At 50.1% G+C, this 27,219-nt stretch overlaps 1 protein-coding gene across 6 annotated transcripts; it reads left to right on the top strand.

The window, feature by feature from the left end:
- Positions 1–6,769: 6,769 nt before the first annotated feature.
- On the top strand, positions 6,770–27,139 carry SCAMP4 (secretory carrier membrane protein 4). 6 transcript variants are annotated; one of them, XM_086627802.1, is made up of 9 exons: positions 6,771–6,798; positions 11,122–11,204; positions 11,766–11,836; positions 12,277–12,332; positions 15,492–15,620; positions 18,751–18,907; positions 22,026–22,127; positions 23,119–23,236; positions 23,948–27,139. In XM_086627802.1, exons 4-9 carry the CDS (start codon positions 12,326–12,328, stop codon positions 24,122–24,124), a joined length of 690 nt encoding a protein of 229 aa, XP_086483928.1. In that variant the 5' UTR covers positions 6,771–6,798; positions 11,122–11,204; positions 11,766–11,836; positions 12,277–12,325; the 3' UTR covers positions 24,125–27,139. The 6 variants fall into 6 exon arrangements, with proteins under 6 accessions (XP_086483930.1, XP_086483928.1, XP_086483932.1 ...); XM_086627804.1 differs by lacking the exon at positions 11,122–11,204 and having other exon boundaries at positions 6,770–6,807; XM_086627806.1 differs by lacking the exon at positions 11,122–11,204 and having other exon boundaries at positions 6,773–6,807; positions 11,769–11,836.
- Positions 27,140–27,219: the final 80 nt, after the last annotated feature.

Below are 27,219 nucleotides of genomic sequence, written 5' to 3'. Positions count from 1 at the left end.
GGCTGGGAGCCGCCGACCCCCTTCGAGTTCCCCAAAATTTGGAGATGAACTAAACTTCAGAGGTTTGGGGCAGTTTAAATCAAATAATCAAACTCAAGAGAACCTGAGGGGCCGGGGCACCTCCCGAGCCCCGTTTCCTCGCTGTGGATTGCAATAGCTCTTGAATGTAAAGCACCTTGAAGGAAAAAGCAAACGGACTTTGCCATACCAGTGAAATGAATGTGAAATCTCCGCTCGGGAGAGGAGATGCTCCTGGCAGCGGTGAGGGACCGACTCCTCCCCGCAGTGCACGGATCCAGGGGAGCACACGCCACGCACACGCCGCCGCGCTCGCGGCACGGCCCTTCCCACCGTCCTGGCTGCACTCTCCATCTCTGATTTTTCATTTTATTTTTTTTTTAATTATTATTTTTATTTTATTTTTTTTTACCCAAACACAAGGCATGGGATAAAAAAGGGGTAACGCAGACTCAGCTGCATAGGGGATGAGCCAGGCTAGTGGGGGCAGCTGTGAGCTCCTGGCTGGAGCCAAGGAGAGGGCGAAGGCAGAGCCTCTGCTTTATTTCTTCTCCCTTGGGGCACAGGGTGACCTCAGGAGCTCGGCCAAGAAAGACCCACCTGTGGCCAGGGGATAATTCAGCACAGGATTTCCCCGTGGAGGAGGCTGGTTTGAGGGAAAGGATGCCCAACGCGGCGGGGAGAAGCTTTGCAGGGTCTCTGCGCCCACCCTCGCGACATTTTCCCAAACGCCCGGCCAACTCCCCGGCCGGCTGGCCACCCGCCTGGCTTTTTGGGGCCAATTCGGCAGGTTCGCCCACCTCGTGCCACCTTACCGCATCCCGAGGGCTTTTTGAAGAGGGGCTTTTCCCGTGTGACCGTGGCCAAATCCCTGCTCCCAGCTGCTGCGCCCCAGAGGCACCCGCAGGGCGCTGGGCTTCGGTGCCTGTCCCCGTGCGTCGGCGCAGGCAGCGGCTCTTGGGTGCTGGCTGCCACGCGTAGACTTCTTATCGAGACCATTAAAGCTGTCCCGTGGCTCAGCACCCTGAGGAGGTGTCGTGGCCTTTCTCTGCCCAGCCCGCAGCCAGTCCCGCAGCCGGATGCCCCTTTCCCACACCGGGACCACTCTGCTATTGCAGATTGAATTTGACGCAGGCTTTTCCCCCCAAGGAGCTCCTTAGAACTGTTATTTTGGGATTTGTTCTCTATTTAGCAAGAGCTGGGGACTTCATAGGGGAGAAACTGCCCTTTGGGGTCAAGGGGAAGTGAAAGGTCCTTATTCCTTCCCCGGGAAGTCATGGCACGGTCAGGACCTGCAGCTCTGTGCTTGGGAGGCTCCATCGGCAAAGAAGGGATGGATCCATGGCGTGATGCCTGCAGCCATCGGCACCGCTCAAGGGACACTCTGGCCAGGCTCTGCAGATGGTTTTTTCCGTCCCTATTCCTGCTCCTCCTGCAGCAAATGCCAAAAGCTACAAGGGAAAAACCTGCTCGGAGGCAGCCCCAGTTTCTGCTGACAAAGGGCTAAAATCCCAAGCCCCTTCCCACTTCGTGTTGATTTCTGGTGTGCCCAATCCCATCCTCTGGCAGCTCGGATCATCCCGGAGTGTAAACCGAAGACCTTCAATCCCATAATTGCACCCCTTAAACTAAACAAGCAGCTTTCTTAGTGATGGTAGGGGATATTCACGCTTCCGGTTAAAAGACCTCCTAGGGAAGACCATGGACCAACCTCGACCAGAGAAGACTCACCAGGAAACCGATGGGATTTCTGCTTCAGTGTCAGGCAGAGGAAAACTCGGAGTGTGCCATTCCCCGGCAGCCGCTGTCCGCGCCTGCAGCTCCGCGCTTCCCGGTTTCGCTGAGCGCCGTCTGAGCTGCTTGCCGGAGCGTGTCGGAGTTGGTCAGCCTTGTTCCTCTCCCGGGTGGCGTTGGAGCCCGGGTCTCCGGTGAAGGCTGCCGCCCCTTCCCCGCGGCCCCACGCGATGTTGAGTGCCAATGCGTCGTTCTCCAGCGCAGCGTTCGCCGGGGCGGGGGATGCACCGTGCTTCTTTCCTGCCCTCTCAGATCCTAGAGCTTTGACAGAAGTGTGAAGTCAGTACTGCCTTTTTCGTCTAGAGGGTTGTGCCTTTTTTTTTTTGTTTTTGAAGAATCTTTTCTGACAGCACCGTTCGCTTCCCGGCTCCTCTCTGCGGGAAATGAGGAAACGAACGTGCGTTGCGGAGGGGGCTCTCGCCCTCCGTTTCTGCAGGACAGCAGCACTCCCTTTCTCGGAGGAAACACCCACGAGTGTTTTGAAATGTTTGGGGGGAAAAAAGAAAAGCACACACCCTTCTCTACGTCCTCGGTATTCATGGGCCAACGTGCACCAACGGTCAGCGTCACCGTTCTCATTTCATCTGGCAAAGACACCAAGAAAGCACCTTAAATCGGGAAAAGACTGAGCCCTCGCCACTGGTTGCGTGTTTCTGGCTTACGACACCGCGTCCTTCTCACGGGAGAGGTTTTGGATTCTGAGCAATAAAAGCCTCCGTGGGAATCTAGGGAAGACTGGAAGTATTAAACCCGTGTAACTCAACCTGCCAAACTGCGGGAACCTGCACTTTTAAGTTCTCTTTAAAGGAACCGACTTGTCGATTAAATGATTTCTTGGGAGGGGATAAATGATTAAATGTTGATTAAGTGATTTCCTGCCTGGGACGGGCGGCATCGGAAGGGATGGCAAGGGCGCACCGAACGCCCCGTGGCGCCTCGGCCGGCTGTGGCCTCTGCTTCTGCTCGCTGAATCCGCGGGGCCGCGGTGGCTGTGCCAAGGTCCCTCTGTGCCACCCAGGGACAGCGGCTCGGCAGAGCCAGGCGCCGAGCTTTTAGGGAATGGGCGAATGGAAAATGGGTAGAAATGCCTGAAAAAGGGAGATTTCCGCTCTCCCCTGCGCCAGAGCTGCGTGTGGCCAGCGGAGATGGCGCACGGGAACCCCGAGACCCTGGACTCGCTTTGATGCTCTGTCCTCGGCGTCTCGGAGCCGTTTCCATCCCACCGGCCACGAGACGTTTTGCCGCTTTGTTTTCAAACGGACCTCGGCAACGGTTCCCTTGAGCAGGGCGACCTCAGCCGCGAGGGATTGCTCTTTTCCGGATGAAGATTAATTTTGTGTTTGTTTGTTTGCTCTGGCAGTTTAGCTGAGTGTGCATTTCCACCTCCAGAACCCTCACACTGTGTATAAAAATGGATAAAATATATCTATAATATATATTCTTGTGAATGTTGGTGCAAAAGAGAAAAATATATAAAGTTTCAGTCGGTTTTATGTTATTTTTTATCTATATGAATGAAAGGAAGAAATGGAAAACATTTTTTTTCCATTTACCACCCTCCACACACACCTACCTGTAGATACCGACAGGTTTTATGGAAATGTTTTACTTTTTAGAATTAGGAACATGCTTCTGTTCTCATTGAATGTTCTGTCTTGTAAGATTGTAATTTCTATTTTTTTAAAGAAAAGAAAATAACTAAATAAAATTTCCTCTTTTGGACCAGTCAGCTAGGAAGGGAGGGCAGGGGAGGGAGAAATGTTTATTTAAGGACAAAAGCGTTGTCTGAATTTTTCATGACATTAAATAAAAAGTAATATAATATATGGACAAAAAACTTTTTATTGAGGTGTATTCTATAGGTGTATAGATATATATTGCACAAAATTTATAGGAAGAAAAAGAAAGTCTGGTTTCCAACATAAAAAAATAATAATTTTAGCAAAGGGTGAGACTGGAAGCAAAACCCTCAAGGTCACGGAAAAGCCTTTCATTTCTTCCACGGGCTCAGGACCAAGCTGTACTAGAAGCCCCGAGCCAGTGCAGGATTGGGACACAAAGCTGGATTTGCAATGTCCTAAGGTTTTCTTGGGTCACTTAAAGCCAGGCACACACTGGGGAGGATCCTGAGATCTGGGAAGGGGCTTCATCTGGGAAACCTGTTCAAGCCCCACCAGGCTGAGGACAGTGACTGCACGTGGGGACGCGTTTCAGGGCAGGGGGTGGGTGGATTCGTTTTCAAACAGCACCCAGTCCTAGGAGGGAGGGAAGGAAGATACATGCCTTGGATGCAAGGACTCCTCTCCGTTAGGATGCAGGTGGCTCAAAAGCATCACTGGGTATCAAGTGTGCAAATCGTTCTCATTTCCCCCTTCTGCTTCCCCTGAAAATCTCCCGTGGGTGCACGCTCCCTGCTCCCGGTGCGAACCCACAGCGGTTGTGTCCCCTGGCAGCAGCAGCTGAACTGGCTGGGAGCTGTGGAGCAGAGCAAAATAATGAAAAAGGATCTTTGTATTAGCAGGGTCAATAAATTCCAGGGTTTCACCCCCCCAGCTGCCCAGCCACTACTGCTCTGCCATTCCCAGGAGGCAGCACGCGTCCTCCTTCGCGGATCCCACCCGCAGAGTTTATATATTGCAGGATAAAACCTGGCTGCTACCGAGAGCCTGGAATAGCCAGAAACAGGGCATGGCTTGCGGGGGCATGGGGAAGGGTTATCATCTCGTTGGGATAAGGAGGGAGCGGAGCTGAGGTGGCCGGGACTGGGGGGAACCGCTGTGTCCAGTGCGGGGTCACGCAGGGACGAGCCGGAGCTGTGGCAGCGATGCAGGTGTAGCAGCCCACGGCCCTGCCAAGCTGTCGCACGCTGGTATGTTTAGTTGGTTTTCCCTTTTTTTTTTTTTTTAAGATGTCTTTTTCTCCATAAAAATCATGTTTCTTCTTTTTTTTTTTTTTTTCAGAAAAAAAATAAAGCATGAGAAATCAGTTTAAAAATTCCTCGCAAAGAGCTACTCTTCAAACAAAACCTGTTTATGAAAAATTGCCTTTCAGTTCCAGGGGAGATGCTGGGAATTGCCAAGAGGAGCGTGAACATCCGCAGCCCGTGGGAGCCAGCGGAGGATGGGTGCAAGGGGCACCCCGAAGCCCAAACACTTTCCGCAAGAGGCAGCGGGACGGGACCCCCCCCGAGTGTGTCTGTCCCATGCGGGGCGCAGTGAAGAGCTGCTGCTACGAGAGTGGCCTGGATGCCCGGTGTCCCTGGGCTCTGCCACCCCACTGCCTATCCCACCTTCCCCCGGTAAGCTCTCTCTCTTACTGGTGGCCTAACGTCTCCAGTAGCACTGGATTTACTGGGGCGGAGTGACCTCTGCTGGTTTATAGCTAAAATATTCCTTGTATCTCCATGATCTTCTAGATCGATGGAGGCAGGCAGCCTGATCCTTCCCTCCCCAAAAAATATTTGCCCAGCTGGCAAATACCGCAGCCAGTGGCGCTGCCTGTGCCCGCTTTGGGGAGCAACTCCCAGCAAAGGGGGGGAACCTGCCTTGAGCCGGGGCTGAAGGCAACCAATGAACCCCAAGACCTGTGTTTTAGGGAAACTTTCCAGATTAGGTGTGTACAGGCTCAGCGTTTGCTGAGGGGAGTGTTAGAGGGATGATCCTGGATCATCCAGTCTGGAGCTGGGAGCGCTGCGTCTGCGGAAACCGCAGCCCCAGGGCTTGTAAAGGTTTGTAGAGTGGAGCAGGGTTTGTATGTGGCCAAATTAACAGCAATTACGGAGAGCTGGTGCCTCGGAGATGGGTTGGTACCTACATTAGGAGACTAAGACAGAGCGGATAAGGAGTTAAGGAGCTATGGAACCAAAAAAAAAGTGTATAAATTCAGAAAGTGCCTAAGTTCAGCTGTCAGCGTGGCTGGGAGGGGCTTCCCAGCGCAGTGCTGTCAGGCTGCATCAGCACTAAGAGTTCAGAGTGATCCAAGGGCTGGAGCACCTCTGCTCTGGAGACAGGCTGAGAGAGTTGGGGCTGTTCAGCCTGGAGAAGCCTCGAGGGACACCTTCCAGCACCTTCCAGTGCCTAAAGGGGCTACAGGAAAGCTGGAGAGGGGCTTTGGACAAGGGTGTGGAGTGGCAGGACACGGGGCAATGGCTTTAAACTGAAAGAGGGGAGATTTCGATGGGATCTAAGAGAGAAATTCTTCCCTCTGAGGGTGGTGAGGCACTGGCACAGGTTGCCCAGAGCAGCTGTGGCTGCCCCATCCCTGGCAGTGCTCAAGGCCAGGTTGGATGGGGCTTTGGGCCACCTGGTGTAGTGGAAGGTGTCCCTGCCCGTGGCAGGGGGGTTGGAACTGGGTGGTCTCTGAGGTCCCTCCCAGCCCAACCCATTCCATGATCCCACGATTTTCCGTTGGACCACCCCCCGTTTCGGTGCACCGCGGAAGGAGCCGAGTTGATCCAGCCGGGTCAGCGCCAACAGCCGCGTTTCCCCACAGCCGTTCCGAGCAGCATCTCCTCATGCCCGCGCCGCCCGCCCCCCGCTGCCACCCGCCGGAACCGCCCCGGGATGAACGCCCGGCGCCGCGGGGCTGCGCTGGCGCGGGGAGCTGGGACGGAGCCCACGGCCGCCTCCCAACCGGAGAAACTCTCGTTTTCCTGGACAGAAAACGGCACCGCCATGGATGAATGCGGAGGGGGCGGGCGGCTCGCGCGGGGCGTGTCGGCCACTCCGACGGGGTGACGGCCAGGGGGCCCCGCGCCCGCCGCCCGCCAATTCTGTCCCTCTCAGCCGCCGTAGCGCAGTCAGCGCCCCGCAGCCGCTGGCCGCCCACGTGACGAGCGGCGGGGCGCGCCGCGGGGCGCGCTGGGAAGTGTAGTCCGCCGCACCGGAAGCGCGGCGGCGGCGGCTCCCGGAGCGACTCTCTTTCCCAGCGCGCTCCGCGGCGGGTCGGGGCACGGGGTGGGGGGGGCTCCCGCCGCGGCGCCGGGAGGTGCGTACGGTGAGCGCGGGGCTGGCGGCGCGGCTGGGGGGGGGGGACAGCGCTGGGGCCGTCGGGGGGAGCTGAGCGGGGGGAGCGCGGGCGGTGGCAGAGCTGCCTCAGCCTCGGGGGGTAACGGGGGCAGCAGCGGGGAGGGGGTGTCGGGGGAGCGCGTGCCGGGGGGCGTTGGGGACAGGCGTGGGGGATGGCGCACGGGGCGGGGGAGGGAATCGGGGACAGCTCCGGGGGGAGCAGCTGTCGGGGGCGGTGCGCGGGCGGGGCCGGAGCAGCCCCGGCGGGGGGCGGGGGGGTCCCGGGGCAGCGCCGGGCACGCCGAGGGGCTGCGGCCGGTGGGCTCGGGGCAGGGGGGCGCGGGCTGCGCGGCTCCTGCCGGGGAGGTTTGTGTCGGGGGTTCTCCGGGGGCTGGGGGGAGCGAGGGGGAGGCTTTTTGGCGCGCGTGGTTTGAGCAGCGGTTTCCCATATTGCCCTCGACAGAGACAGCGGGGACGCTGTAATTTTATTCCCCCTTTCTCTAGTTTTAGCTTTTTGTGAACATTAACTGTCTCGAGAAACTCTTACCTGACGCAGCAGCTTAGAAACGAAAGATTAAGTGATCTGCTTTGTAGTGTTATCAGCCAGCTCACGTCGTGGCTACTGCCTGCAGCCCAGGTCTTCCCAGTGGGGCCAGTCCACCTAGGTGACCCATGGTGGGATGGGCTCGTGCCCTGAAGATGCATCTTTCTGTGCTTTCCCTCTTTCCCTCGAGCCTTTTGCGGCTCTATGTGCGGCCGGGCTTTGCTTTTGGAAGCGGTCGTACCAAAGTTACTGTTTGTCTGCTGTGAGTTCCGTAGCACCCGAATTAAGGCTTCTGCCCATCTGCTGCAGCAGTGGAGGTGGCTGTTTAAACAGGCGTGAGAGAGACTTGGGGGGAATTGCTTCCAGTTGTGCTTTCTCACCAGCTCCGGGATGGGAGACAAGGGGGAGAGGGGGCAGCAAAATGCTCCGTACAACCAGTGCAACTTGGAGCTGTCAGACTGGTGTGGGAGGAGGGTAACCCTTGCTAACTTCATTGTTCCCTCTGTGTTTTCATAGCAGCAGTGCTGCAAACAGTTTCCCCATTCTCACTGGTCATGCTGGGCGGCTTTTGAAATACTTCTTTGGCTGATTTGTCACCCCATCTAATATGAAGCATGGCAATGCATTGTGCTGGCGTCACTGAAGGGACAATGTCCCTCTCCACGAGGGCTGATAGGGAGGGGAAACGCTATCGAATACGAACTGTATCAGCTAAACAAAGTCTAGGTTCACAAAGCTGAGCCAAGTGGTTTGGTGCCTTGCAGAGTGACCTTTGCTGCCTTGGGCTCCCTGGGAGGTTCCTGATAAGAGTTGGGTATCTGAATCATAGAATCATAGAATAGTTTGGGTTGGAAGGGACCTCAAAGATCATCTAGTTCCAACCCCCCTGCCATGGGCAGGGACACCTCCCACTACACCAGGTGGCCCAAAGCCTCATCCGACCTGGCCTTGGACACTTCCAGGGATGGGGCAGCCAAAGCTTCTCTGGGCAACCTGTGCCAGTGCCTCAGCACCCTCAGAGGGAAAAATTTCTTCCTTGTATCCAATCTAAATCTCCCCTCTTTCAGTTTAAAGCCATTGCCCCGTGTCCTGTCAGTACATGCCCTCGTAAAAAGTCCCTCTCCAGCTTTCCTGTAGCCCCTTTAGGCACTGGAAGGCTGCTATAAGATCACCCCGGAGCCTTCTCTTCTCCAGGCTGAACAGCCCCAACTCTCTCAGCCTGCCTCCATAGCAGAGGTGCTCCAGCCCTCGGATCATCTTCATGGCCTCCTCTGGACCCACTCCAGCAGCTCCATGTCCTTCTTGTGTTGAGGACTGCAGAGCTGAACGCAGTATTCCAGGTGGGATCTCATGAGAGCTGAGCAGAGGGGCAGAATCACCTCCCTTGACCCAAACCCACCTTTTTCTCTTAAAACCACTGCATCCACTTTCTCTTTAAATGCAACTGGAGAGGCATACGAGCAAGGCATTCGCTGTCTGGCAAATGCTGGAGGCTGTGCTGGTTCCCTGCCTAGCTGGTGGTTTCAAATGCACATCTCCCAGATCCCTGCGAGGTGCCCGTGCTTTTAGGCCACTTGCCTTTCCGAAAGGGCTGGGGTTTGCTGACTTGCAGCATGAAGTGACTCCTGAAAGCCTGGTCTCCGGTGATAGCCCCCGCCAGAGGGGTAAGCTTGAACCACTTTCAGGAGATGTGCCTTGTGCCCAAGTCTTCTCGTTCCGCTTATGCTCTGATCATGAAATCATTGTCTTGGGAGGGAGCGTTGGCAAGTTCTGCCGTTGCTGCTGTGTGTGCATCCTGCCCCTCCTTTCGCCTGTGGCAAAGCACTCTAGATTAAACCCTTGAGTACGGATCTGAGTAGAAGCTCCTAACCTTGCTACAGTCATCAGATCGGAATGAAAATATAAAAGCAGTACAGAAAATCTCCTAAAGCAAGACTTGAGAAGCTGGTGGGTTTTGCTGTATGGAAAGCTTAGGGTGTTGGGCCTTCCCGAGTTTGCCTGGGACGTCTGCAGACAGCATGAGAGGAGCTGGTGTCCTGTCAATCTGGTCTTAGGGGACTTGTCCCAGGTCACCAGGTGGGTTTGTGGCAAAGCAAGAATGAGTTCAGCTCTCCCTCCTCCCTGTCAGCACTCCTCTTTTGCCCTGTCCTTTATTTCTCCGACCACCTTTCTCTCTCTTTGGAGAAGCAGTAGTGAGAAATAACTGAACTTCGAAAACTATTTACTGTAATACAGGCAGAATAAATTTTATATCAAACAAGGGGTCAGAACTGTAACATACATGTGGTCATGTAATGTGCCTCAAGCAGATTGCCACAGGTATTCCTGAAGAAAATTTTCCCTGATTGGATCTTTAGTTTCACACTAAAGTCACGTTCAAAGCAATCATGTTGTTGTCCACCTGGAAAAACAGTGCTGCTCGGGTCCGTGTCTTGGTTGAAAAGGGAAATGCTGTCTCTTGGAATGACACAGGGCATTTTTGTCTCTGAAATACTGGTGAAGAAAAGCCCCGACTGTCTCTTGTGAGTCATGTGTGTTGGACTGTAAACTTTGGAGTTATTCATTGACCACGGATGAGCCCAGTGGAAAGAGGAAGCTCACGCTCTGTTTTCCTTAGCTTGCATGGTTTCCTCCCTCCGCAAACAGTGGATTATATACGAAGGAATCTCTGCAGTGGAGTGCAGGAAGTTGAGTTTTGTCTCTTCCTAATTAAACTGCAAACCTTCTGGTGAATAGAGAGGGTTTTTTCTGTGGTGTTGTCTTGCGTAAATTCACTTGTGGTTGGATGAGAGCTGTTTGTATTTGCTGCAAAATCTATTTCCTTATGGCAGGATCTCGCAACTGGAGTGTGACTCGAGGATGTTTAGGCTGCACAGTGAGTTCCCCCCCCCTCCAAAAGAGTTTCCATCCAAGCTGAGCAGTGTCATCACTTACCAGACACAAGATTTTTCCCGGACTGTACATCCGAGGCCTGGTATCCCAAGGCCTTGCAATTAAGAGTGTGCAGAAATCCCGCCCAAGCTGAGTCGTGAGCTGAGGAAGATGAAAAAAGCAACTCCTGTGCGAATGTATCTTGGAGCACCGAATAAAAACATCGTTGGGTTGGATCCTGGAGCCTTGAGTTCATGCCCACAAAAGGCTTGAGCTTGCTGCCGTAGGTGTCCGTGGGGAAAGCCCTGTTTCCTTTCGCCGGGAGCTGGGCTGGAGTCTCGGTGCAGCAGAACCAGTGGAAGGTCGATGCACGGCAGGAACTGATTATTCAGTGTAAAACGTGGTCGTATGCGCTTGTCCTTGCAGGAGGAAATATTCTTAATGCCGCTTTGCGGTTCCAAAACGTGTCTTTCTGTAGGGGGGTGACAACTGTGGTCCCAGGAACTTTTGTGCGGTCACTCGTGAAAGCAAAGGTTGCCGAAGAGAGGGATATTTGGTAGTTTCAGTCGTAGCTTCTTTCCAGGGCGATCATAGAACCAGAGAATATCTCAAGTTGGAAGGGACCCGTAAGGATCATCTCTGTCTTCAAAGCGTTAAGCTGTGGCTGAGATTTGTTAGGAAATGAGCAGGTGAACAAGAAAAACTGGGTAAGATGAGAAGGGAGTGGATGACCGGAACGCTGCTTTCTCTGTTCTTCCTTTCGTTCATTTATTTGAGTTAAAGCTGATCAGCTGCTCCTGGAGGGCACCCAGGAGCTACCGTTGGCCACGATGCCTCTGTCATGCCAGGAACGTGTCCCTTGATCTTTCCTTCTGGTCCCTTTTCCAGTGGACAGACTGACACCTCCCACTGCTCTGCAGCTTTGAGACACTGGCACTGAAGTACATGAACTAAATAATCCTCTTCTGAAGGTGAACTTTACTTATTTGCTCATCTTTCAGTGAAAGACTCTTTTCGTGCTTCAGCGTAACTGGTGTCCATGTGTCATGTGTTCTGCCTCCAAAATTTACGGATCTCAGCTGGGAGCAGCTGCAAATGGGTGGGGTGAAGTTTTATTTGTATTCTTAACTGTCTTCATATTTGATTTTCTATTCACACATTTAAAAAAGGCAAACAAAAATGCTTCCATTTCTCAATCATAAGTTATAAAACGCCTGTCAGAAACTGGGTAATGTCTGTATTGTGGGAAAGCTGGAGGCTTCAGCCCTTAACATGGTGTAGGGACCCTGACAGTGCAGGGGGAATGGTTGGACTCGATGATCTTGAAAGTCTCTTCCAACCAGACAATTCTATGATTCCACAATTAGTCGTGTTCAGTGGTGGTAACATGAAGAAAGAATCTGCATTTTAAGAAGGGTTGTGCAGAATTATTCAAATAATGAGGGATGTTGGGGTTTGTGTACCAGCCGATGTATTTTTTTTTTTTTAACAGCAGTTTCCTTCCCAGCTAACAATGATTATGTTTGTTTCAGCAGTTGGGAAGGTCCACAGAGAGCCAGGAGCCAACAAATCATCTCCACACCTAAATGAGGCATTAAGCCTGGTGAGCTTGTACACATTTCTCTTCCGATGTTTGCGCTTTGGTGGGTCCCACGCAGACCTGTCTGTCTCAGCTTGTTGGCTGGCTGCAGCTGGAAGGTACCCATGTTCTGGCAGTGGCTGCCTGGGCATCCTCAGCCTTTGCCAGGTACTGCGAGGAGCACGTTTGTTTGCTGCTGGATAATGCAGGTGTTAAAAGTGGTTGACAGCGGGGTTGTGCTGAATGAGGTGCTACCAGGTGGAGCTTTATATGTACGAGGAGAAATTGTGGTCCTTTCTGTAAGGTTCCAGCGTGCCCACTTTGGGCAATGGGAGACGAGTAGGTTGTGATGGGAACCTCAGGCTCAGTCTGTCAAAGACTGTGCCGGACCTACTCCCGATTCCAGGAGATTCTTTGGGTGCTGGGTAGTGACACGTGCTGACCTGATCTTTTTTCTCCAATAGATCTGTTGCTATCTGCTTGAAACTTCACCAGGGAACACTCCTCATAGCAATGGCAGGTAAGAGCACCTCAAAACATGGCAATGTAGGGAGAGGAAGGGTTTCAGATGATGTTCTTCACTATGCTGTGATGGCTGTAACGCAGCAGGTGTGCTCCACGCGTCGCTTCCTGAGATCTTAGCGATCCCTAAAGTTCTGTGGCCACTTCTCTTTTCTTGCCTTGGTCACGTTCACTTTTACACTTATCTGCTGTAGGTTTGAGGTTACTGTTCTAGTGATAAGGGCTCAGGTGTGACTCGTTTGAAAGTTTTATTTATTCACAAAAAGGTACGTGAGGATAATTCTATCCTTACAGAGGCTAAACAGCTTCCCACAGGGTTCCTAGCTGTACTGTTGATATTAATACATCTTTACATCTTAATTTTATGTGTAGTGAAAGTAGTAGCAATATTCCTCTGCACTTTTTTAAGATAAGAGAAAGTCTGGGACTTGCATACAGCTGCTGTTCATTGGTAACACAGTTTGATTTTTGAAAGCACAGATTGCTCTTGCTGATCAAGGGGGCCTACAAGAAAGATGGGGAGAGGCTGTTCAGGAGGGCCTGTTGTGATAGGACAAGGGGTAATGGTTTTAAAATAGAGGGAGGTAGATTCAGATTGGATATTAGGGAAAAATTTTTTACCATGAGAGTTGTAGAACACTGGAACAGGTTGCCCAGAGAGGTGGTGGATGCTCCATCCCTGGAGACGTTCAAGGCCAGGTTGGACGAGGCCCTGAGCAACCTGATCTAGTTGGAGATATCCCTGTTCCTTGCAGGGGGGTTGGACTAGATGGCCTTTGAAGGTCCCTTCCAGCCCTAACCATTCTATGATCTAATGTGTTGACCTTAATGATTTTATGATCCTAGCCTTGATGGGAGTGCTGGAGCACTCCAAGCTAAGCAGTCAGACATGAAAGAGGATGTTTTCGTTTGACTTCTTTTGTATGTTCTTGGAAGTAACCCAGAACAGTTGAAAACTACAGGGTCTCTGGGTGGGAAAAAGTGATCATCTGACTGCTTGCAGCTGAGCAGCAACAGAGAAGTGTAATCCCAGTCTTTGTGCACCTAGCAAACAATTGTGGAAGTACTCGGAGCGTTTTGCAAGCTTGAAAAATTACAAACTGCAGTGGCTGGTGCCCAGCAGGCCAGTTGGTTTTGGCCCTGCCATTTGGGGACTGCAGCATGAGAGGCTGGCAGCAGCTCTGTTGCTCATGATGGATCTGTACTGTAAGAGAGAAAATGGAAGACAGCAGAACCAAAGTAACTAGCTGCAGCTTCAGCTGTTGGAAGAGGGACAAAACAAAATTTTCCTCATCTCTAAAAAAAAAAAAAATTGTTAGAAAATCTGCTTTTACTGTGGTCGGTTAATCTTGGTCTTACTGACTTCCCTAGAGAGCTCTCTCTTTAGCTTTGAAAGCTGTGCCCCCTTCCTGCCCTTCGATCCAGCGTTGTTAGTCCTTGTGTAGGCTGCTGAGAACGCCCATTAGGTGTTTACAGCAGACAGAAAATGAGCGCTAAGAAGTCCAAATTCCTAGGAATTTGAAAGCAGCCATGGGACATAAGTGCTACATGTGATGGGGTCAGCAGTAGGTGTTGACCAGTAGGCAATACCAGCTTTAGAGGACATCTGAATTAATGTAAAATGTCTTTGGAGGAAATGGGTGAGGAGGGGCAGAAGACTTTATAAGGAAAAGTCTACTGAAAGCTCAAGTTGGGCTAGTGACTTCAGACATGATTCTGTACTTAATTCTGATGTACTCACAGTGGGTGTTATCCTCACCGTATTTCTGTGTGAAAATATGCCTTTCCTTTGCGTGAAGTAAAGCCTTTTCTCTCCTAAAGCATGGCTTACAGCTTTAGACTCTTCCCTGCCAACCTTCAAACGAAGCTAAGAAGCTGCTCCTGCGAAATGTCTTCTCACACGGAGATGATGGCACGAGAAGGGGAACTCTGTGCTGACAGTTCTTGTTCAGACATTTCCTCTCGTCTTCTGTGCCATTTGGAGGTTTTCCCAGGACATTCTTCATCTCTTCCTCTGGTTGTTTTTAATTCTGTTTACTGGGGCTGAAGTAGACTAGAGACAATTAGTCACAATGCCCTGGAATCAAACTTTAATCAGCACTGGAAGGCAGGAGCAAACGTTCCCAAACACGTAGAGACGCGCATCCAGGCACAGACGTGTACGCGGCCAGATCTGTGCATCTGTCTGGAAGCTGACAGCAGCTTAAATGCAGAGGATTTAGGCATTTAATTACTTGATTTTAAAACATAATTTCTTCCCAAGGTAAGCTTTGCCCTATTGCTTTTGGCAGCATTTGATTTATTGTATCTGAATGCAAAGCTTTTTTTCCTTTCTGCTTTTTTCCTTTTTTTTTTTTTTTTTTCCTGCTGGGGCTTAACCTTACAGGAAAATCTTGACTTTTAAAGAAAAAAGGGTACAAAGAGTACATTCATGAATCTTGTCACAACGAAATCATCCCTGACGTCTGACTCGCCTTCCCTGAACTGCATGACGTCTGAGTACTAAATTCCAGTTGGAGGGATGCTTTCCAAAGGCACTCTTCCTCGCTGTCACAGGGAACATATCTGCTCCGGGTCTCAAGGCCTGATCCCTGTGCCAGCAAAGCTGCCTGCTCAGAGCTTGTGCTGAAGGTAAATCTGCTTGTCTGGACAATCGCCAGCCTTTCCTCTCGCGTGGGTTTTCTGAGAGGTTGTAACTAAACCTCTGTGCAGCCTGTTTCCCCAAGATGTTGCTAGCCTCTCCCCCCTTCCTGAGAAACATCATCCTGGAGCTTATTTTAATTTTTTTTTTTTGTCTGGCAACGCCTTTTGCAGAACTTTACACTGATGTGTAAAGGTATCAAATCCATGTGTTGCTTATTAGCTCGTTTCCTTTCCTCACTCTAAGCCTTGCAATGTGCTGCTAGTTTAAATACATCCACTGCTGATGAAGGAGAACAGGATTTTTGGTGTCCAGGGTGAGGATGAACATGCTACAGTGAGTAACGTGAACGACCAGAGCTGGTGATGACTTTCTGGTTTTCTCTTCTGGTTCTTGCGAGTCTCCTTGCCACAGGGGTCCACGTGTGTGTATTGGGAAGGTGTGGAGCATACTGCACTTGCTCAGCCACGTGAGAACGTCTCTGCATTCAGCTAATGTCTGTGTTCTGCATTGTAGAAAAGGTGAATAACTTCCCACCGCTCCCAAAGTTTATCCCTCTGAAACCATGTTTCTACCAGAATTTTGCTGATGAAATTCCCATCGATTATCAGTCTCTGGTGAAGAGGATCTACCACGTATGGATCTGTAAGTTGAAAAGAAACCTGTGCTGGGAAAACGTGTATGTGTATTGAAACACCATAGATCTCAGAGTTATGTGCTCTCAGGTTTTGACTGCAGTCAGTTGATGAGAAACAATGATTTGTCTGAGAATACTGTAATGGAACTTTGTGCCCAAATTTTAAGCTGCAGAATCGTTGCTGCAGAGCCGAAGAAAGGAGGGAGTATCAGTGCTAGGAAAGTCTGTTAGTAAATGTAAGGAGGAAAAAAGCAGACCACGTTTGATCCCTTTATTAATGTCAAGTGGTGTTTTACTCCCCAAAATAGCCCTCTTAAAGTAATTCCCAATTCACCTAAACCACGATGAGTAAGAGGATTTTAGGCGAGAAAATGAACACGGCCCGTGTGCTCGCTGCCTGTCTCCCCACCTCGCTGTAGGAAGGCTAAAATTTTAGGAAGGCTAAAATTCCCCCGTGCTTTGCCATCCACAGATGTCCCATCCCAACTGAAGCAGTGTCTTCTAGCCATACGCTGTCTCTTCCGTAGCTACCCGTAGCCCAGAAAACGTTCCCTGTCCTGCTGGAAAAGGGCACTGATCCTCTTGGTCACAGCTGGTGGTTTGCTGATATTCCGTAGGAACAGACCTCCTGGCTCTGGGCTCGTGTTGTCTGGCTTAGCCATTCAAAAGCCGGTAATGAAAATTGACCATTCTTCTCCAAGGAATGAAATTGGATGAAAAATGGTGTGGCAGGCCTAGAGAACCACAGGGAACGCTTCGGAAAATTAAAAATCTTTTTGCCTTGCTTATCTTTTTTCCCCCAAATGCTTGTCATCCTATTTACCCTTCTCGCTGAAGGAAAGCTTGTTTTCTGCCAGATATGCATTTGGTGGCACGGCTTTTATTCCAGATGCATAGGATGTGTGTATGAGAGAGATTTGTGTGCATAAATAATGGCATAATCTATCACTCCATTGTTCTTTCGTTATTTAGAGATGCTGAAATGAGCTCTGTAATTTTCTTGCCTGAAGAAACTGCTTGTCCCTTCAGACTAACTGGTTAAACGTTGGGTGCTGTAAAGCTGCCTTTGTCTCCCACTCTTCCTAAACAAAGCGTCCCTCTTTCCAGTTAATGGCAGGCTGGAGGGGTGCCAGCCACTTCTGGGCACGACTCTATGCCTGGCTGAGGAGACCTGGCATTTTCACCAGGAGTTTTACATTTCCATCCGCAGCACGTTTTCTTTTGGGGTCTCCCCGACTTTTTGAGATGGGATGGAGAGAGAGACACATACGGAGGGAAGGGAGTAGACACGAAAAGGCTGGTGTTAAAAATAGAGACACGGAAGTGGTCGCTAGAAGGTTGAATGCTCTTTACTTTAATTGGATGTGAGCATTGTATTAAGATGGATGGTGATTTGGGGAAACCTGAACCAGAGCTCCCACTGCTGGAGAACAAACTCCTCCCTGGCACAGGGAGAGCCAGAAGTCCCTTGAAACTTCATGGGTGCTCTTGGCCTGGTGGCTTATTTTTTTTTAAGTGACTTTTGGAGAATAAATGAGTTCTGAAAATAAAAATTTGGGGAATTTTTAATTCTGAATTTTTGATTACTCTTTAAATGAAATTTAAATAATTAAAACTCTTTCTTCCCACCAATATTAAGATACATCCAAAGCCATTGTGTATAAAGCCTTGTTAGCTACTCAGAAGACGTTTTCTTTGTAGTAAAACAATGTTTTATTTTAACCCTCATGTAACATATATGTCAGAAGCAGCAGCTGGGTTCGAATGCTTTGCACACCAGATTCTCCCAATTGTGTTGTCAATGTTATTTTGTGACCACACAGGTTTGTAGTTGTTTAGCAGGCCCCGGGCTGCGTGGAGACAGGTGGGTCTGTGCCAAGAGGAGGAAAGGGAAGAGTCATTGGGAGGAGAGGCCAGACTGGCATCGGGCGTCGGAGGACGAAGCCAGTGCCGTGCAGGCATGCTGCAGAGCCAGTGCATGTAGCGAAGCAAGGAATGGGCAGAGCATGTTCACTTGCCACGGGAGAAGAGCAAGCCAGGGATTTAATTTTGAGTGAATAAATGAGACCAGGGTACAAAGTGTTACTGTGAGCTCATCAGCAGGAGGTACTGAAGGGTCTTTTGTGTTTGGACCCTCCGCCTTCTCATTTCTCCTTCTCCGTGCTAATTGATAGAGGCTACCGCAAAGCTTTCTAAGAGTTACCACCTGTTTTCCAAAATATGAGCTTGTAATTGGGCTAAGCCTCTTCAACACTGGCAGAGCCTGGGGGGGATGCAGGGACAGCTGCAGAGAGTCCCTGGAGTATTGAGGGGAGTGCGTGGAGGAGAGCGGGCAGCCCCTGGCATGGGGGCTGAGCTCCGCCTGCGGAAGCTGGGAAGCGTGCAGCCCTGCCTAGCCGGGATGTTGAGCTTCAGTGAGAGGGGGGAGCAGCGTCACTTCATGCACGTCTACTCAGTGCAGCACTGGTGAGCTCTGGGGGCCCTTGTCAACTGTTCCTTTTTATCCAAGTGGCAGGAACAGGGATGTGAAAGGGCCTTTAAGCCACCCCTGTGGTCCTGTGTTCTCAGCCTGATTGGAGTTTGCTTATCCCCTCGCTCAAGGCAGCACTTACGAGCCCTGAAGCTAACTTCCAGGCTTCCTCAGAGGCCCGGGGAAGCAGAGAACAAGCCCACGAGGCGCTGTGCGTGCTCCGTAACAGCTCCCGAGGCAGCCTCAGCAAGCACGGAGACCAAAGTCATGGAGGCTGGGTGCAGGGCAGTGTTTTGCACCGCTCTCCTCTCATAAAGGGGCTTTGCTACAAAAGGGAATTGAACCTTGCTCATAATTCGTAATAATACCAGCCTGGGTCTTGAATTGGTTGCACCAGTTACTACCCAGCTCTCTGTCCTTTGGCAGGTCCCAAAAGAGGTTCCTCATCCCTGTGCTGCAGCATTCCCTCTGGAGACGGATGCGCCTGTGCTGCCGGCTCCTGGGGCCACGCAGGAACCTGCGGCTCCCTCGGAGCGGCTGCGTTATTGGGCTTGAGTTTCCCCCCGCAGCGTGGACCCTTCCTACTATAATACCGGGTATTTGTTACCTTCTGGCATGAAGACGTGAGACTGCACAACCTCATGTTCTTTCCTCTGCTCTCTTCACAGTTTACTGCATCACGCTGGTAGTGAATGTAATTGCGTGCCTGGCGTGGTGGATCGGAGGAGGCTCTGGGGTCAATTTTGGGTTGGCCATCCTCTGGCTTCTCCTCTTCAGTCCCTGCGGCTACGTCTGCTGGTTCCGACCTGCCTACAAAGCCTTCCGGTAAGTAGAAGCCCGTGAGGTGGTTTTGTTTCTGTTTCCTTTGGGAGCAAGAGGTGGTGTTATTAGGGAGTGTCCCTGTGGAGACTCGTCTATCTGGGATAACGATTAAGGACTTGCTGTCTGAATGTCTTGTTTACTTTCGAAACGAAGATGTGGCTAATCCTAATTAACCAGATGTAGGACTGAGAGTCACCTGCCTAGAGTTGGAGGAGAGGAGCAGTGAGTAGTCTGCCACTTCCATGAGGATGAAATTCATATTTTACTTAAACATCTCAAGCTTAGCACCCTCATATCAGCACAGCATTAAGATAGACACTAAGTTGGTAAAGCTTCATTGAGGCTCATTTTGGTGGAAGACTATTGTGTTATTTTTTTGAGAACTCCTCTGGTTTTTGTCCTCAGATACTTGAGAGCTTGGCTGCTTTGCTTTCCAGATTAAAGCAGTTCCCTGGAGCGAGTCCTTCTGAAACTCCACAAATATTTAAAGCCATGCTACATTTTCACTTTAATTAATAATCATTTGCATTTGCTCGTGCTTGCTGTGGATCACGAGGCATTATTCAGACATTAATGCATAATGCTCCTTGGAGCCGTGAAGGGTCCCAAGCATTTTCCAGCCTGATGCAGGGAATGGAGGCACAGAGGAGGGGAAGGGCCTGTGCAGCATCACCCTGCAGGTCACCAGCAGACCCTGCACACCAGTCAGGGATTTGGACTCTCTTCTGGTTCCCAGTTAGCAGAATACTCTGGATTTTGATTATCCACCAGACTCTGTGATGAGTTAGTTTAGCTAACAGCAAAAGCAGCTGATAGAAATGGGAGTTGGCAGGTCGGGTCCTGTCTGTTTAGCACGTGCTAAATTAGGTGTTGAAATGCTCTTCTGGCTTAACGCTCTGTGCACTAACAGCACTGGGCAGCCAGTGCACTGCTGGTGCTTAAAACATCAGTGACTACATGGGGCAGTACAGGAGAGGATTATTCCTGATGGAAATGGAAGGCTACTGGATTGAATTCATCTGAAAGTTTTAAAAGACAGGAAAATACCAGCTCTGAACTCTTGCCCTCTGGGGCTGGGGTTTTGTCCCCATCCCTCCTTCCGAAGCCCGAGGGCCTCCGAGTGCCGGCTACAGCTCTGTTCAAAGAGCAATTTCCATTCTGAAGTCTGGGAAAAATTACTCCTCCCTGTTGACCTCCTCTGGGCTTCACAAGGACCGTTTCTAATTATTTCTTTAATGTTGTCTGTATGTGTTTATGCAACAATACTGAAAGGTCCCTGAGGTTAAAGACTTCTACAGTTAAAAAAAGAATAAGCCCGAGGGACAGAGTGGCAAGCCCAGAGATCAGTGACTTTGGCATCCATTGTAGAAGAGGTTTGAAAAATGCTGCAGTGGGGCAGCAGCGTTTCTTGTGGGATTGCAGCTAGTCTTGACTCAAGAAAGCCAGGTCAGACCCACTGGCCACGCTTCTCCTGGGAAGAGGCAGCCCTTCACCGTCGGCATCGTGTACTGCGAGGATGCTTTCGTAAAACCTTCGTCATACATCCGCGTCCAAAATTAAATTAGCTGCAGAGCTTTGGCGCTAGGGCAAAGCTGTTGCAAATCTGCACCGGAAAGCTGGATCAGAAATCACCTTTTCTGTGTATCCTTGCTAATTCCCACAGATCCTTTCAAAGGAAGACTTCTCCAGCCCTTTCAGGCTGTAGTTGTGAGAGTCTGTTTGAAGGCTCAGCTTCAAGGCTAATGCTTGTTAATTGGATTATGAGAGGCACTACTGTGAACTGGCCGTGTTTAAAGTGTTTCTTTCACATTGCTGTCCTCTGAGGTGGTATCTGAAGGGTGGGATCGTGAGGATACTGAGGAATGGTAAATGTCTTTCACAGCATCTCTGTGGTCGTTTTTTGAAATTTGAAAGATAGCTGTACCGTCACATGTGGCTCTGGGTCTGGCTGGAGGCTTTTCCACTTGTCTCAGACTAGCCAGGGTCCACAGCATTGACCCCTCCAGAGCCTGAGGTCCTGCCTCCCTCATGTCCTCTTTAGGCATTAGGGGCTGGAATTGTAATACTGATACACAATAAAATAATAATAATTAAAATAATAAACATTAAAATACTTCCAGGGTTTGAGCAGGAGCTAGGAATGACTGGAGCTCTTTTGTAAACTCCCCCTTGCACCAAGCTGCCTCGTAAGCAACTGCAGTGTTTTTTGTAAATCTGTTCTGTAAATCATGGGCACTTTGAGTTCCTGAGAGAATGGAAATTATTTGTACCACTAAAAATGATAGTTTGGAGAGTTTTAGGTGTGCCTGGGCTTACAGTCAAAGGCTGGCTTATCGACGTAGCTGCTTTAATGGGCTGAAGATGTTCTGCTGCAGTTCTGTGGGAGAGCCAGAACGCGGGCAGGACAGTGCTGTGCCCCAGGGCACCCATGACAGGGAGACCATGAACGTACCCGGTCAGCCTTCTTGTTTGGGATCATATTCGTGCTGCCTGTTACATCTGCATAAATTAAAGGACCTCACATATTCAGGACCCTCTCCACCTATATGTCCTGAAGATGTGGAGCCTGCAAAGATGCATGCTTCCGCATTTCCCCAAACAGGGTACCACCCTCCTGTTATGTTCCAGTGCTGGATCATTAGCCGTGGGTGTGCAAATGTGATGATGAGCAGCCACTGAGACATTCCCAGCTGGAATTATCATGCTCAATGATTGCTTTTAGCGTCTGGGCAAACTCTGCCTGCCAGTGTTTAGGCTCCCTTGTGCCTGCCTGCCAGTGGCTGAGCTGCTCAGGTGTCAGGCTGCACTGTCTTCACATGTTTGGTCAGAGAAATGATTGAGGCACTCTCAGTTCGGCAGGATTCTGCCTCTCCTCGTGTGTCATCGGATATGCAATTACTTTGGTAGAGCAATTGCAGGAGCCAGGCTTATTGGAAGAGATTAGGCACTGATGATTCATGGATGTGCGTGCTTTCACTGCCAGGGAAAGAGGAGCAGCCTTGAAAGTAGAGGGATCTCTTCTGAGATGCCACATTTGAGGGTTTGTACGTGATGGGGTCAGGCATCAGCGTGAAGCGATGCAAAGTGCCGGTCTCCCCCTAATTCCTCTCTTCCTTCACAGGTCGGACAGCTCGTTTAATTTTATGGCCTTTTTCTTCATCTTTGGCGCACAGTTTGTTCTCGCGGTCCTGCAGGCGATTGGTTTCTCCGGATGGGGAGCTTGGTAAGCAGGATGCTCCTACAGTCTTAGGGCCGAGCACTCAGCTCCCGTGGCCGAGAGTTTCAGGCTACGGGCTGTTTCTGTGAACTGTGGAGAAACTGGTGGGAGTTTGTACAGGGTGGAGTGGAAAAAGCTTTCTGTTTTCCTCTGTGGCTTAATTAGATCTGCTCTTGGAGTACACAGTTCTGTTTCTGTTGCTGGTTATTGCAAGAGTTCCTGTATTGGCAGAAGTCAGACACCTTCACCTGCTTGTTCTTTTTAGCACCTTCCTACGATGTCCATTTGTTTTTACCATTTAACCAGCCAGTTTCAAGATTCATCTGATCCTCCCGTAGCATTGCCCTCAAATTATTCACAGCACATGGTGAGCAGTGCAAGATGACTCACTGTTGGCCTGTAGAGCAAGTATTGTGAGAGTTGTCCTAAAATAAATGGGAACGTTTTAGTGTCTGTCCCTGGTTATAATTGTTTGGCATTTTAACTTTCTGTCTCTAGAGACTTGAGAGCAATTCCTGCTGAAATGACAAATAATAGAAAGTCTTTGCACTGCGTATAGCATTTTGTTTTGTTAACTGCTGATGCTCTCCAGTTGCCCTACCTGGTTATTGCCATCAAAGGAATAAAGATGCTGTGTAAATCATAGGACACTCATGTTCCCCATTCCCAGGTCTGGTCTCTAGACGCACGCCCTCTGCACAACCAAAAGCACCTTGGGAATAAATCTTTTCTTCCCCAAATCTGTGCAGCTGGCTATCCCCTAAAGGTCTGAGACTTGATTAGCGAGGGATGCTGGCAGGTGAGATTTGAGATCTTGGGGAAGTACCTGCCTGAGCTGCACTTAATTCAGTCTGTTTTCTCCATTGTTCTTTTCGTTTTCAAGAGCTTTAAAGCTGCCCTGTAATTTCTGGGTATGAGTAAACAGGTTTTCTGATAATAAGGACACTTAAAAAAGAGAGCTGTAACGATATTGTTCCTTTCTTTCTGTTTCTTCCAGTGGATGGTTCGCAGCCATTACTTTCTTTAGCGAGAGTGTTGCAGCTGCTGTGTTCATGCTGTTTCCTGCCATTATGTTTACAATGTCAGCGGTCGCAATGTTGATCTCCATCGTAAGGGTAGGTGCTTCAGGCGTCTCTCCGACGTGGAGTATCCGCACTTTGGATCGCGATAATGCCAACAGGCAGCTTGGCAGCCACTGTGAGGCATCACTGCTTTTAAAGGTTTTGTAGTGTAGTCAGGTGTGTCTCAGTATCCAGAGGACAAACCCAGATAACACAAGGCCGCTGGGGCTGGATGTTGCCGCCGTTTCACGTGGCGATGCTCCTTCACGTCACTCGAAGCAAGCTTCGTTGCTCGTTGGGATGGTCACTGATTGTAAAGATGAAGCATCTCGAGACGGCCTGGGGACTGGGTGACAGGATGGGAAGTGGTCCTCGGTTCTCTGCAGAAAGAAGAACTTGGAGGAAGGAGGTCTGGAAAGCTTTGGGAGACTGGTGGCAGAGGAGGAGGGAAGACAGAAGCCCTTTTGGAGCAGCAGTCTCGGTTTTACAGAGGTTTCAGCCTACTGGCCTGGGTTGGCTGCCTTGCTGTGGGATTCCCAACCTGAATCCCAGGCATGCGGCTGAAATGGGTTAAAGTCTTGGCTTGATATTATCTATTTGCACCTCTGTTCCCTGTATTATTACAATTTTAGGGCTTTTGTCCCTCGGAAATCGAGTTCTTTACAGAGAGAAACAGATACACGATGCAGTACAAAAGTCACTCTAGCCCTTCTCGGGAAGAGGTATGGGTACCTGTTGCTGATTTTCCTCTCCTTTGTCCATTAGGTTCATAAAATCTATCGAGGGGCTGGTGGAAGCTTTCAGAAAGCTCAAGACGAGTGGAACAGCGGCGCGTGGAGGAACCCCCCCAGCAGGGAGGCCCAGTACAACAATTTTTCAGGGAACAGCCTGCCAGAGTATCCCACAGTGCCCAACTATCCCCCGGGAAACCAATGGCCTTAAGCAGCAACAGCTGCAAACTGCCTGGATTCTCTTCTTTTTTGGTCTTTTTATTATTGTTATTTGAAAAGATCATTTGCATTCCCCCTCCAAGCACCCCAGTCATCTCGGGGACTTTTTTTTTTTTGGTTTGTTCTTTTGTCTCCTCATCACTGCAGAAGATACGTGCTGTCAGCCCTTGCCACCTCCGGAGCTCTGCACGGCCTTATCAGAAATTTTTTTGTTTGTGTTGAGTTACCAGTATTTGCCTCGTTGCAGACTGAGGACCCAACCCTTCACTGTCCTTCTCGAGGGAATCCTCTCGTGACCAGACTTCCCCAGACGGCGAACACTACCGCGATGGCTCCTTCTCCTGCCTCCCTGCCTAGTTTTCATCACGTGCACAGCGCCAAGTCCTCTGTAATTGTAAGAAACGCAATCAGAGCATTAGTAGCAACTAGTGTTTACTCTCCGGGATGAATAATCTGGAATTTTTCACTTGAAGGGAAATGCAACACCTGAATTATTTGGTACTAGTGATATCGAAGGTATTTGTGAAATCTACAACCTCATTTGCTCGCGCTCTCTAGTGAAGAATGCTTTAGATAACGGTGCTTGCTGTGGGTGAGTGTTGTTTAGATGCGAAGTCCACAGAAGTCCTCGTTTGCCTGGCTAGGACTATTGTCACGCTAGAAGTCTTGCTTTCCCTGCTGCCAAAAGTTTTTGCCGGATCTGTGTGCTTCAGAGGAGCAGATTCATCTCGTTTGGTTAATGATTGCTCCCTAAAAGCCTCAGTCAAAGCCCACAGGGAACTACTGAAAAGCTGGCTGGCACTGGGGTTTGGACCTGGCTACCTGGGTGATGTTCACCCTGCTACAGGTAGGCAGCGTGACATCTCTGCGCCATCTGACTTCCACTTATGTGGCATCCAGGTTTTGTGCTGACCCGAGAAATACCCTGCAGCAGACACCTTGCCCTGTTGGGACAACCTTTATTTTCTGAGATCCCAACCAGTAGCTGGATGCAAGATAACTATTGATGGCAGTGCTGGGGTCCCAGCCTGGTTTGGGAGCAATTCTATTACAATGAACAGTTTTAATTCTGCCTTCTACCAATGTAGTTGAAATCCAGACGTTACGCAGTGGGGTCGGGTGGACCAAGGAGGGCTCTCGTTAGTCTTCCTAACTGATGTTAGCTGTGCAGATGCGGGCTGCATCTGTGTAGCCAGAAGCACTTTCCTTCCAGCAGAGAGAGAGAGATTCTTGCCTTGCTCCAAGAGTCGGCTAAAGCTGTTGGGAGGGATTGTTTTCCCTGAGAGCTAGCATCCATCTCATCGTTCTTCTCCATTCTGTGCATGCACATCAGGACTCCTGTAGCCTGAGCCATCCAATTCCCCTGTGTCCTACAGTGATCCAAGCAGCAAAGGCTGCGGTTTCTTCCTCTCCCTCAACAGCCTGCTGTGAATTTTTTCAGACCTGTCAAAACTGGGAGGTCAGTTCCCAACATTTTTATAGGGAGTGAGTGTTCAAAGTCTTTGGCTCTGAAAGTTTCGGCCGATGATCCTGTGAAGGATGGAGTGTTCCACTGCGGAGACTTGGGAGGTGTTGGGCACCCCTGGGTCAGACCCAGAGCCAGTCTGGCTTGGCAGGCTGGTGGATGGGATGCCAGAGATGTTACGGTGTAAGTGGAGTCACTCCAAGTTCACACTGAGTAACTGGAAGACAAAATTGGCCCCTGGTAAGGGACAGAGAGGTTGTCCTAGCTAGGTGGAATTGATTTGCAAGTGATCTTTTGAAAACTGTCTCTACATGTGCCTTATCTAATAAAATTAGAGTTCACAAAGGAGAACTCCTCCTTCTCCATCGCCCCTGCAGAACTTCACATTTGCTCTATTAACTTTTCCTGTGTCACACTGTAAATACTAAGTGCAGGACAACGTGGAGTCTGCATGACACCTTTGTTACTAGGGCCAAAGCGAAAGCAAACCTGAATCAGAGGGCAGAGCCTCACTGGTTTCCGTTTACAAGCAACACTGGCGCCCTGCTGCAGAACCAGCCTTTGGCTGGATCTGGGATATTTAGCGTGCACCGAACACGAGGGTGTTGTTTTTTTCCTTGCGAGTGTGCAAGGTGCTTGTAAGTACGAGTGCTTGAAGCCTTCTTAACAGAACACGACCCGATTGTGTTGTCAAGCTTTTAGGTGCCTTTGTCTCGTGTCGAGTGTGACTTTAAGCATTCTTTGTCGCTTGCCACCAGAGTGATAGAACTGCCTGTCGATTCACTCCCTGGAAATACGATGGCACTGCGGGGGAGTGAGGGGAGGTTAACGTGGCCGAACACGAGCTTGGCCAGAACATGGGGCACCGGTGTACGATGCTCCGTCCGGCGCTGCTCCTCACCATCTTCAGCCTCTTGCCAAAATTTTTCAAAAGCGATTGGTGTGTCTTTTTTTTTTTTTTTTTAATGTGTCAGGTTGGAGATTTCAAAGGAATCAAGAGGAGAAGCATTGCTGGGGTCTCTGCCCTGCTTCTCTTTTGTTTTTTTTCTTTTTTTTTTTCCCCTTGGATAATTCAGGGGGCTGTTTTGAAGCACCCATGTTCAGTCACATCGAAAACGCTTGATGCACGGAGAGGGGGGACTTAGGAGCCTGTCCACCAGGAGGGTTGGAGCCAGACACCAAAATTGCACCCCATTAGCAGTCACTGCCTGAAAGTGAACCTCACTGGATGGGATCTGCCATCTCATCTCCCCTCCATCCTCTTCGATGCCAGAAACAGTAATTCCAGCAAGTTGACTCAACACGCTGCCTGAACTACCGTGGCTTATTTTTTTTGGACTCTTCTGTATGTTTTTAAATGTTTACATTAGATTTCCAAGACTTCTTAACACCATTAACCTGGACCTGGCTCCTGGTTTTGTTCAGCATCACGTGGCGTGTATGTGTGCGATGTTTCATGTCACTTGTGGAGCTCTGGGTCTTGTTTGTGTTTTTCTCCTGATCACAAGACAATAAATGCTCATCCTGTGCTTGGTGAGAAGAACTGGCCGCGTTAGAGAAGTGTGTCTGTTCCTAGGTAACCGGAGTTATCTGGCAGAGGGAAATGGCGAAATCTCTATTTT

This window comes from Tauraco erythrolophus, chromosome 28, assembly GCF_009769465.1.
Source record: "Tauraco erythrolophus isolate bTauEry1 chromosome 28, bTauEry1.pri, whole genome shotgun sequence".
Lineage (NCBI taxonomy): Eukaryota > Metazoa > Chordata > Aves > Musophagiformes > Musophagidae > Tauraco > Tauraco erythrolophus.
Note: the sequence above shows the minus strand (reverse complement) of the source record. Positions and strands in the feature narration are given on the sequence as shown.